This window comes from Sinocyclocheilus grahami, unplaced genomic scaffold (genome assembly GCF_001515645.1).
Source record: "Sinocyclocheilus grahami isolate Dianchi unplaced genomic scaffold, SAMN03320097.WGS_v1.1 scaffold782.1, whole genome shotgun sequence".
Lineage (NCBI taxonomy): Eukaryota > Metazoa > Chordata > Actinopteri > Cypriniformes > Cyprinidae > Sinocyclocheilus > Sinocyclocheilus grahami.
In genome coordinates, this window is record NW_015505961.1 from 157,585 (window position 1) to 169,807 (window position 12,223).

The 12,223-nt window shown below is 35.7% G+C and overlaps 1 protein-coding gene across 1 annotated transcript in view; it reads left to right on the forward strand.

Moving 5' to 3' along the window:
* Positions 1 to 12,223, forward strand: part of fbn2b (fibrillin 2b) — an 86,374-nt gene that overhangs the window by 33,555 nt on the left and 40,596 nt on the right. The window contains exons 10-25 of the mRNA XM_016246061.1: positions 1,461 to 1,613; positions 3,011 to 3,217; positions 3,306 to 3,446; positions 3,648 to 3,767; positions 4,809 to 4,934; positions 5,310 to 5,432; positions 6,786 to 7,061; positions 7,173 to 7,226; positions 7,303 to 7,428; positions 7,593 to 7,718; positions 7,827 to 7,946; positions 8,449 to 8,586; positions 9,118 to 9,168; positions 9,261 to 9,386; positions 9,617 to 9,844; positions 10,915 to 11,040. Coding sequence (XP_016101547.1) covers positions 1,461 to 1,613; positions 3,011 to 3,217; positions 3,306 to 3,446; positions 3,648 to 3,767; positions 4,809 to 4,934; positions 5,310 to 5,432; positions 6,786 to 7,061; positions 7,173 to 7,226; positions 7,303 to 7,428; positions 7,593 to 7,718; positions 7,827 to 7,946; positions 8,449 to 8,586; positions 9,118 to 9,168; positions 9,261 to 9,386; positions 9,617 to 9,844; positions 10,915 to 11,040 — 2,241 coding nt within the window. The remainder of the gene's footprint in view (positions 1 to 1,460; positions 1,614 to 3,010; positions 3,218 to 3,305; positions 3,447 to 3,647; positions 3,768 to 4,808; positions 4,935 to 5,309; positions 5,433 to 6,785; positions 7,062 to 7,172; positions 7,227 to 7,302; positions 7,429 to 7,592; positions 7,719 to 7,826; positions 7,947 to 8,448; positions 8,587 to 9,117; positions 9,169 to 9,260; positions 9,387 to 9,616; positions 9,845 to 10,914; positions 11,041 to 12,223) is intronic.

Sequence of the window (12,223 nt, forward strand, 5' to 3'; positions counted from 1 at the left end):
GCCAAACGTTCACTGTACATATGGATCCCGTCGTAGTGGAGAATGCGGGCAGCCCGCATGATTTTCTACATGTTGACATACAAAACAAGGAAGCCAAAATGGTTTTGGGAGCATGATGTCATGGGAGAATGTTCAAAAGTTGATGTGAAATCAAAATTGACTTTCACAATTGTGCGCAATTCATCAGTGCATGTTATTCTAAAGGCGAACCATGCTATTAGTAACCAACAACAAGCTATTTAGACATTGTTTTAGGACAGAAACCAAAGGCAGCACTAAAGTTTTGTGGTATCTTTGCATTGGTGCTTTGTATCGTGCAAAACCAGGCCGTGGGGAGTCATTTAGCCTGACGCTAATCAGCGTTAATGCACCGCGGGGCCCCAATGCAAACACGAAAAATCTCTCTTTGAGGCTCGAGAGAAGGTCTGGTTCCAATTGAAGCCAGTTTCCCATCACCATGCTTGCGAAACCCACCCTGCACCCCTCAGGCCGGGTCGATCCCAGGAGGCTGCAGTTCGGGAGTGTGCGCCTGCAACCTCCAGACGAAGGGTTTCTTATGTCCGACGTAATTGGCTGAGATTACTCCACATGGACTTGATTTATGGCAGAGTGCTGGCTCATTAGCCGAGTTAATCGACTCTCACCCCCCCCTTTCACATGGTTTGCTCACGCTAATGTTGCAGTGTACGCACCCTATCACAACCAGCCCCCCTCGTTGACCTTGACTGAGTGAAACGTACCATCTCAAGCCTGTATGCTTTCGGTCCTCCGGTGGCTTTCTCAGGCTCCCACCTCATAAATTAACTTCCTACTAGGGGACTGTGTAAAAGGGCACGCATGGACCTGACTTCCTGCGAAGTGCGACTGTACTTGCGAGAAAAGCATTTGTGGTATTTGGAGTTAATAAATTGGTATAAATGTCATCACTTTTGGCAATTTGAGTCAAAAAGGGGAGTTAAAATAATATTTTATGTTATTTCCAGGTCAATAACTGTGGCCCAAATGATGCACTATACACTAAGTACTTATGCACTCAACCATGTAGAGTATGAATTATATAAGGTTATTTTGTCTTGAGTAATCAAAGTCTGATAGTCCCTCCATCTTCGCAACATAATTAAAGCTGCGACAGTTGAGTGCATGAAGTGTCCAAAATTCCATACTTAGTTCTTTTTGTTAAGTGAATCATCCGGGTATTTAAAGTGCACTTATTCTTTTTGGAATTTTCAGTGTGAACACACTACTTATACCACAAAATGTCATAGAATAGTGCATAAGTACGCGATTTGGGACGCACCTATTGTCTCTCACTTAAAATGAAAGGCCAAGTTGAGCGCATTGCATTGTGGGATACTGTTATTTCATACTGCTCATTTTGACGAAATTCACATATTGTTTACAGTATGCATACTAGGCAAAAACAGTAGCATTTCTGATATCTCTCTCGTTCTCTTTCACAGATCATCGGGTCGGTACGTGTTTCTCGTCTTTAGCTAACGGCCGATGCGCGAGCGAACGGTCCGGTCAGTACACAAAGATGCAGTGCTGCTGCGACTCGGGCCGCTGCTGGGCACTCGGACACATCCCAGAGATGTGCCCCGTCAAAGGATCCGGTGAGTGGGCTTATGCTAATCACTAGCATTACAGCTAAGGCGTCAACCATCACAGTTACTATTGCTAATGCTAGAAATCTGAACGTTGTCAGTGGTTTTTAGAGTTTTTATTCAACGTCTATTAGCTTTGAGGTGAATGGCTGTATGCTAGCATATTCCTAAAAGATATTTAATGTATATACACATTTAAAATGAGCTTTTTATAACTTATAGAGCTTTTTTGAAGTTTATAGTCCATGTCAGTTATCTTTGAGGCTAACATCTGTATGTTAGCATACTCCTACAAGACATGTAATTCTGAACTGTACAGATTTTAAAGTACATTATGATCCTTTCATGATATGCTGAAATGAGTGTTGATACTTCTCGTACTGTATTACAATAAAAACATAATTTCAAAGGAGGAATTTCTTCAGATGTGCGAGCGTTTGACCTTTATGTAGCGCTCTTTGAAGAATCGCTCCAGACATGCTGTACCTCACCACAAAATCACGATAAATACATGTCAGGTCAGCAAAGCGACCGTCCCTCGGGATAATAAAATGTTCTCTTTCATTCCCACTTCTTCTCACCTGTGTGTTTTACGCTCTTCCCTCCTCTTTGACACCGTCGTGTGTCTTCCGCAGGAGCGGCTGCCAAATCCTTGGTTTTTCTGCTTTCGTTTAATGCGCAAGCAAAACTCAGTTTGCTCATTATTTAATTGTTTGTCATGTATTGAATGATTTATAAGTAGATCTTAGTTTATATTATCTATATTTAATGAAATTATTTGTTTAATGTTTAAAAAAATATTACATATATATATATATATATATAGTACAGTACAATATATTCATGTCCATAAAAGTCTGTTCAAAACTTATACATTGTATATTATTTTAGTGTACGCACATAAAATAGTATATAATAAAATAATATACATTATATAAATAAAATATATATTATAAATTTAAATGTAACAGTTGAAAAATATATAGGAACATACATAGACTTTGAAATAAACTATATATATATATATATATATATATATATATATATATATATATATATATATAATGTTCTATATTTTTTTATTAGTTTATTGTCATTTCTACGTATGTTCCTACTTCCTAAGTGCAAACTATTACATTTAAATAAATATTATTTAAATATAGATTATGATTATAAATATGTATATATAATATCATTATAAATAAACATATATAATAGCATTGTTACATATTTAATATTAATATTGAAAAATACAATTATTTTATAGTTATTAAAAAGTTTGCATTTAAAGTAGGAATATACATAGGAATTTCTGCAATTTGCAACTTCTATAAATTGTAGGAATTGTATAAATTGCAATATATTTCCGCTGGTATAGTGTAAAAGCATCTATTGTTCATTTGCAGATGAATACAGGCGACTGTGCATCCATAGGCTTCCGTTTGCCACCGGTAACGGCGGCGGCACCATCCACGACGGCAACGGCGGTCTGAACATCGGCAGCTACGGCAAAGGTCCCTCGCAGAACGGAAACGGCGGCGGCTACATTTACGGTGGCGAGCACACCATCGGAAACGGCAACGGAGGCAACGGTGGCCTGAAGATTCAGATCAGTGAGTGGAAGCTGCCAGCTGCCAGCTTTTCCCTCCAACTAACCGTCCGAAGCTAAGTACTCAGTGGTGTTTTCCTGTTTGTGCTCAGGCCAGCTGAACGAGACTACGATCGACGTGTGCAAGCATTTCACCAACCTGTGCCTGAACGGCCGCTGCATTCCCACGCCCACCAGCTACCGCTGCGAATGCAACATGGGATACCGGCAGGACGTGCGCGGGGAGTGCATCGGTAAACCTGTGCATTCATCTTTCTGTCAAGAACAGTCAGTGTCTTGAATGCTGGCATGATCTGAAATGTCCTCTGCTGCCATCTGTAGGCGGTGTGCTTGACTTCCACAGGCCTGAGGGTTATAAACAGCTGATTTTGTCAATATTTTAGCACCTATTATTGATTAATAGTGTCTCTCATACATCTGCTTTCTACCCTCAGATGTGGACGAGTGCGTCAGTAACCCGTGTGTGAACGGAGACTGTGTCAACACACAAGGATCGTATCACTGCAAATGTCACGAGGGATATCAGGGAACTCCCACCAAACAGGCCTGCATTGGTTTGTGGCATGATATAATTCTATTATATGCCAAAAACATTTCTGTGGTGTCTCAATTTAGAGCTAGAACATGTTTAATGCTAACATATTTACATTCCAAAGTCTTTAGGGCTAAAAAAAAAACAACAACTTTAAAGCAGAAAAAGATAATTATATTATATAATTTTCTAATCTTGTGCTCCATGCCTACACTATTATTTTATTTATACTGTTATTAATTTAGTTTTTATTCATTCTTTTGAACAATTTCTTGCTTACAATGCAAAAATGCTTACATTAATTATAGTTACATATATATATTACTTGTAAAGTATGTTAATTTAGCTGTTTTTCATGTTTTGTTATTATTTTTCGCTTAAAATACAACAAATGCTACATAAACAGCGAATGCATAATATTTTAATTTGAGCTAATTAGTTAATTTTATATGACCCATTGAAATTTGAATGGAGGCAAGATGGCTAATATTACTATAAATGACTTATTTTAGTATTATTTATTACTATTAGTATATTTCACTTTTCATTTTAGTTCGTTTTAGTAATTTTTATGTGCTTATATTTGGGTATTTAATGTTTTTATCTTCATATATTTATATTTTATGTGTTTATACATTTTTAGAACATTAAAATGTATATATAGCTTTAATGAATTTATTTCAGTTTTATTTTTAGTAATTTTAATACTTCAACTTAAACTTGCTTATGTCAACCTTAACTTCAATTAAAATGTATTTATATATATATATAAACATTATATAATTTATATTTATATTTGATCAAATATTATATCAAATATTTATATTTTATTTTATTTCAGCTTTATTTAAAAATATATTTTTAAAGGCATTTTGCGTTACACACTATCCAGAATTAAATCTACCAAATAATGTGACTGTGCTCAGTGTCACTCAAATGACACCGTTTATTGTGAATAATCCATTTATAATGAATATCATGATGAAAGTCAGCACAACTTCACTTCACATGGCCCAGCGCCCTCTAAAGGATGACTGTAACTAATCTGTTCCTGTTGCTTCAGACATTGACGAGTGTATCGTGAACGGCGTTATGTGCCGTAACGGACGCTGCGTGAACACGGATGGAAGTTTCCAGTGCATCTGTAATGCTGGCTTTGAAATCAGTCCTGACGGGAAGAACTGTGTCGGTAAGCGCTTCAACTGCAACTTTAACAAACTCTGAACCACCTAATATATATATATATATTTATTTTTTCCCCCCCATGTTTTTACACTCAGTATTTTTAAATATTCACACAAAATTAGATGCGTCACCTGTTTGATTGCTGATTATTTGATTATATACTATAAATCCTGCATTAAAGTGCTTAAAATGGTTTTAAATGTTTTGTAAATCTCTTTTGGAGTTTGGGGCGGGTGGAGGGTGTCAGAAGGTCAAAATAAACATTTTGAATTAATCATTTTGATGAATACAGTTAGTCCAAGAACAAAACTGAATATCCAGCATTTGTTTATAGTGTATTTTTTTTTAGAAACATTGAGAGTGTTTTCTTGTCCTCTAGATCATGATGAATGTGCCACCACCAACATGTGCCTCAACGGCATGTGCATAAATGAAGACGGAAGCTTCAAGTGTATCTGCAAACCTGGATTTGCGTTGGCGCCCAATGGACGCTACTGCACTGGTGAGCATTTCTGGGATTATTAAACCTAAAAACATCAAAATACTTGAGGGACAAAATAAAAGTGCCACAAAAATCGACTCTAAACACTATATTCCAAGTGTCTGAAGTCATGAAATAGTTTTTGGTGAGAAACAGATGCTAAATCACTAAAATCGAATTTCCACTTGTGCATTTTTTTTTAAGTTTGACGTCAAATCTGATTTCTTCAGACGTCTTTGGTTCTCACATCTGGTGACCATTTGTTATTTATTCATTATTCATTATTATTCATGTTGCTCGGTTTATTATATTTTCTTGAACATTTGAACACTTTCATAGTCTTGCAATAGTGTTGTGCATGAAACATACGCTAAACTGCTAAAATCAAATTTTCAATTGCGCATTTTTGCAAGTTTGACGTCAAATCTGATTTCTTCAGACGTCTTTGGTTCTCGCATCTGGTGACCATTTGTCAATTAATTCTTTTATGACCAAAATTTAAGTCGTTATTCTCTGAAAACTCTTCGGTCTCACTTGCATTTGCGTATATTTGCACATCATTGGCACATTTTCGGCATCAATCATAAAGTCACAAGAACCAATGATATTTGATGTCATTGACAATAAATAACAAACTAGCTAGAATGTCTTCGGTTGTCGCATTTGGTGACCGTTTGTTATTTTTTCATTATTCATTATGGATTTTACGATATTTTCGTCTTCGTTAAATTCTGACAGGCATCGATTAACATTTGAACATTTTCAGAGTTTTGCCATAGTTTTATGAATGAAATAAATGCTAAACTGCAAAATTATAATTTTCAATTGCACGTTTTTGCAAGTTTGACATCAAAACTGTCTTGAGGTGTCTTTAATTTTCATATCTGGTGTTCATTTGTCAATGAAGTCTTTAATGACCAAAGTCGTTATTCTCTGAACATTGTTCTTCAGTGCAGCTCTTCAAAATGGCTTTGCGTATAATTGCATGTCATTGGTGCATATTTGACGTCAACAGCGAACAGTCACAAGATGCAGGAATCGTTAAAATCTAATTTCCATTTTCTTTCTTAATTTTGATTACAGTTCTAATGCAACACATCTTGAGACGTCTTTGGTTCTGTCATTTATCAATGTCTTTAGTGACCAAAATTTAAGTTGTTATTCTCAGAAAATCATTCTCTCATTGGAACTTTTCAATCTCATTTGCGTATATTTGTATATCATTGGTACACGTTTGACATTAGTCTTTCATGTCAGTGACATAAAATGTCACAAACTGTCGCATCCTTTGACCGTCATTCACATCTTTATTCGTTTTTGACGTGTTATTCTCTAATGGCTTGCGCTATTTCCTTCTTCGTTTTGTTCTGACAGACATCGACGAATGCCAGACCTCAGGTATCTGTATGAACGGCCGCTGCGTGAACACCGAGGGCTCTTTCCGCTGCGAGTGCCCGCCAGGACTAGCCATAGACGTGGACGGCCGCGTCTGCGTGGACACCCACATGCGCACCACCTGCTACGGCGCAATAAAGATGGGCACGTGTTCGCGTCCATTCCCCGGGGCAGTGACGAAGTCGGAATGCTGCTGCGCCAACCCTGAACATGGCTTCGGAGAACCCTGCCAACCCTGCCCGGCATTCAACTCTGGTAAACCACGATATACCTTCCAGTCGCGAACGATACTTTAATATTAATGCAACATATGTTAGCTTTGATATGTGTGCCAGCAGGTGGCTAATGCCGTTTGTTTGTTCGCAGCCGAGTTTCAGGCGGTGTGCAGCAGTGGACCTGGAATCACCACAGACGGGCGAGGTAAGTCTGTTTTCGCTAATTTGCTAATCGTTTATGAATGCTAAATGCTAACGGACTAGATTCGGTTTCTTCGCAGACATCAACGAATGCGCTTTGGATCCAGACATCTGTCAAAATGGGATCTGCGAGAACTTGCGCGGGAGCTACCGTTGCATCTGCAACATCGGCTACGAGTCCGACACTAGCGGCAAGAATTGCGTGGGTAAGTTGCGTAAATTTTTTTATTACGTAACTTTTTATTAGGTAGCAAAACTTAGCTTCAACTATGTTTTAGGTAGAAAAGACTTCTTGTACAACATTGCTCTGAAACCTATGAGTAGTAGTTGTGTTTTAAAGAATTTTGTTAACTTTTTGCGTATCTTTCAGACATTAACGAATGTTTGGTGAATCGGTTACTGTGCGACAATGGCATGTGTAGAAACACGCCCGGAAGTTACACTTGCTCTTGCCCCAAAGGATTCTCCTTCAAAGCTGACTCTGAGACTTGCGAAGGTTGCTTTATGACAATTTTTTTTTTCGTTCGTTTATGTTTTTTCGTAAATTTCACATAAAATTATATACATTGTATCTTTCGTTCTTACCTGTCATTCTTTTGTTCAGACATCAACGAATGCGACTCCAACCCCTGCATCAATGGTGTGTGCCGCAACGTAGCCGGTTCCTTCAACTGTGAATGTTCCCACGGCAGCAAGTTGGACTCCACCAACACCATCTGCGTAGGTAAGTACGAAAAGTCATTTTAGGCTAACAGAAGTGTTTACATGGTAACAGCGAGATTGGTGGATCTCTTATGGATAGTTTAGTGGCTATTAAATGTGTTTTTTAAAACGTTTAAAATGCAACTGTTAAATACGCAACCAAACGCTACTTACATTTATGATGCAACATTAGCAATAGTGGTGTGCGTGTCAATGTTTATTTTGTTTTCAGAGGTAACTGAACAGCATTCTGTTACTTTTATTAATTTCTAGCCAGGCGGTTTTCATTCTTTGTCTGAAACCAAACGTTGTTTGATTGAAATTAATGGAGTATGAAGGCAATAGGTCACGCATTTGTGCTTTCAGCATGAATGCCCACTGTGATCCCATCCCGCTAGATATCAGAGTTTTTATATATCTGCAGAAATGCAATGACTCCGCAGGGGAGCCACTCCAAATGTCAGAATGTCCATTTGTCATTGTCATGCTTTTTTGGTTCTCTTTCATGTATTTGCTCCATGCAGACAGCATGAAAGGAACCTGCTGGCTAAACATCCAGGACGACCGCTGTGAGGTGAATATAAACGGGGCCACGCTGAAGTCCGAGTGCTGCTCTACGCTGGGGGCGGCCTGGGGAAGCCCATGTGAACGCTGCAAAATTGGTTAGTTCATATGCAAAAAGCAATGCTAAAAATGCAAAAAAAAAAAAAAGGGCTCGTTTGGTTTCATAGGTAATTGACTTTTAAATAATTATATTTCTTTATTGTAATTTCATTTATATTCAATAATAATTATATTTTTTGTGTATTTTATATAAGTTTTGCCAATTTGTTTACAATTTATATTAATTTAATTCATTTTTATTTCATTTAATAAAAGATTATTGCGAAACTTTTAGATAACAAATAATTATATTTATTTATTATTATTTGATTTATGTTTCAATAATTGTAGTTTTTTTTAGATATTGTATATTAATTGCTAATTTGTATTTATTTATATTAAATTAAATTTATATGTATTAAAAAGAGTGAAAGTTTTAATGTTTGGAAAAAAAAAATGTAAAGCCAAATTTAATTAAGCCAAAATGTAATGTATTAATGAAAAGCTTAACGAACCAATGAACCAATGTTTGCTTTAAAGACATAATCTTTAACACACAAAACAAAGTTTTTGACATGAATTTTCTACAGATCCAGCCTGTTCGAAAGGTTTCGCTCGCATGAAGGGACTTGTGTGTGAAGGTACGTGTTACCCACAATCCTTTGCTGCATTAACAATATTATCTATCTAGAGCTTTGTATGATGATGCATCCCATTTCTGCTCTGTCTTTAGATATTAATGAGTGCGAGGTATTTCCCGGCGTGTGCACAAACGGACGCTGTGTGAACACGCAGGGCTCGTTCCGATGCGAGTGTCCGGAGGGACTTACACTGGACGGAGCCGGACGAACATGTGTTGGTATGGAAACATATTCGTTTCTCAAATTATTTAGTTTAGTTGATTTATTGGTTGCAGACAGCATAATACATCAACATGAATATGTTTTTAAACCAAAAACAGAAACGGTCAACCTCTGATTTATGATGATTTAGGACAACTGATCCAAAACAAACCCGTTCTTTTTTTTGTAACTAACAACATGTGCCAACCAAACAGTGGTGATTTACAGTGGTCTGTGTGTCCTGTAGACATCCGAAGCGAGCAGTGCTATATGAAATGGGACGAGGACGAGTGCGTGGAGCCGTTACCGGGCCGGTATCGCGTGGATATGTGCTGCTGTACGGTGGGAGCGGCATGGGGTGTGGACTGTGAGGCCTGTCCCAAACCAAACACACCCGAATTCAAGACCATCTGCCCGCGGGGACCTGGAATTGCCAACCGAGGAGACATCTTGACGGGACGACCCTTCTACAAAGGTGCAGCGTCACAGCTGTCTGTCATTTATTCATAGGGATGAGCGGATATAGAAAATTTTAACCGATATGATACCGATAATTATGTTGTTTTGGCCGATAACCGATATTGGCCGATATTATACAACATTTGCATTTTTTTTTTAGAAAAATTGATCGGCTTCCAATATCTCACTAATACTGATACTTTTTAAAAATTGCCGATACTGGTATTATTGCTGACATTCATTTCAGTACTTTTGAAAACTGACAATTATATAATTTATATTATAATAATATATTAATAAAAATAGTTTCTCATATATTATATTAATAAAACAAGTTAAACATTCTATATGAAATGTATATATTATGTATATATATAACAATATACTGTATATTATAAAGACTAAGCCAAACTATCCCTACAAATAATAATAGAAATAATGTAACATGTTTTAAATATAAATAAAATTATAATAAGGAACATTCACATTTGTATCTTTTGTATTAAATTAAATACAAATTAAAATACAAATTGACAAATATATATATTGCAACATTTTTATAATAAATAAATATTATTTGTTACCTGATATTTTCACATTAATCTTTTTACAAATTTAAATAAAAACGATATAATAATTAATATAATATAATTAATATTAATATAAATTATATACAAACTGACAAAATGTATATAAAATATCCCAAAAATTACATAATTCTTTTTTACATTAAACTTTTTATGAAATTAAATAAAAATGAATGTAATATAATTTATACACAAATTGACAAAATATATGTGTGTATATATATATATATATATATATATATAAAATTATAATTATTATTTAAATATAAATACAATTCTAATAAAGAAATATAATGATTTATTTATCTAGCCAAGAAAAGAAACATTTTGGCATTTTATAATAATAATATTTATTTATTTATTTTCCTATTTTTGGTTTTCTGTGCATTTTTCTGCAATTTTGTCCCCAAAGTATTTCTTGGTTACAAAAACACTCAAACTCTTTAGGGATTTTTCTCTGTGTTGAATAATGAGGTTATGAGCCTGTGTTTCTCTGCAGATGTGAACGAATGTAAGGTCTTCAAAGGCCTGTGCACTCACGGGACGTGCCGAAACACCATCGGGAGCTTCAAATGCCGCTGCGAAAGCGGCTTCGCCCTCACCATGGAGGAGAGGAACTGCACAGGTCAAACATCAAATACTAAATCAAAGCCGACACGCTTTTCACTGCACTGCTCACTAGGGCTGCGACAATAAATCGATGCAGAATCGATTCGTGGATTGATTCTGAGATCTTCCGAATGCATCGTGATTCTCTCTGGAATCGATTCTGAGCTTAGCAAGTGTGTGTAAGGGGTGCTCTAATCGCAGTTTTATCCTGTTTCTCGTGTAAATTATAATAAGGAACATTCACATTTGTATCTTTTGTATTAAATTAAATACAAATTAAAATACAAATTGACAAATATATATATTGCAACATTTTTATAATAAATAAATATTATTTGTTACCTGATATTTTCACATTAATCTTTTTACAAATTTAAATAAAAACGATATAATAATTAATATAATATAATTAATATTAATATAAATTATATACAAACTGACAAAATGTATATAAAATATCCCAAAAATTACATAATTCTTTTTTACATTAAACTTTTTATGAAATTAAATAAAAATGAATGTAATATAATTTATACACAAATTGACAAAATATATGTGTGTATATATATATATATATATATATATATAAAATTATAATTATTATTTAAATATAAATACAATTCTAATAAAGAAATATAATGATTTATTTATCTAGCCAAGAAAAGAAACATTTTGGCATTTTATAATAATAATATTTATTTATTTATTTTCCTATTTTTGGTTTTCTGTGCATTTTTCTGCAATTTTGTCCCCAAAGTATTTCTTGGTTACAAAAACACTCAAACTCTTTAGGGATTTTTCTCTGTGTTGAATAATGAGGTTATGAGCCTGTGTTTCTCTGCAGATGTGAACGAATGTAAGGTCTTCAAAGGCCTGTGCACTCACGGGACGTGCCGAAACACCATCGGGAGCTTCAAATGCCGCTGCGAAAGCGGCTTCGCCCTCACCATGGAGGAGAGGAACTGCACAGGTCAAACATCAAATACTAAATCAAAGCCGACACGCTTTTCACTGCACTGCTCACTAGGGCTGCGACAATAAATCGATGCAGAATCGATTCGTGGATTGATTCTGAGATCTTCCGAATGCATCGTGATTCTCTCTGGAATCGATTCTGAGCGATTCAAGTGTGTGTAAGGATTTGGAAACAAGCAGAGTACGGCTGTTTCTAAAGTGTGCAGCGCCATCTACTGTTCAAA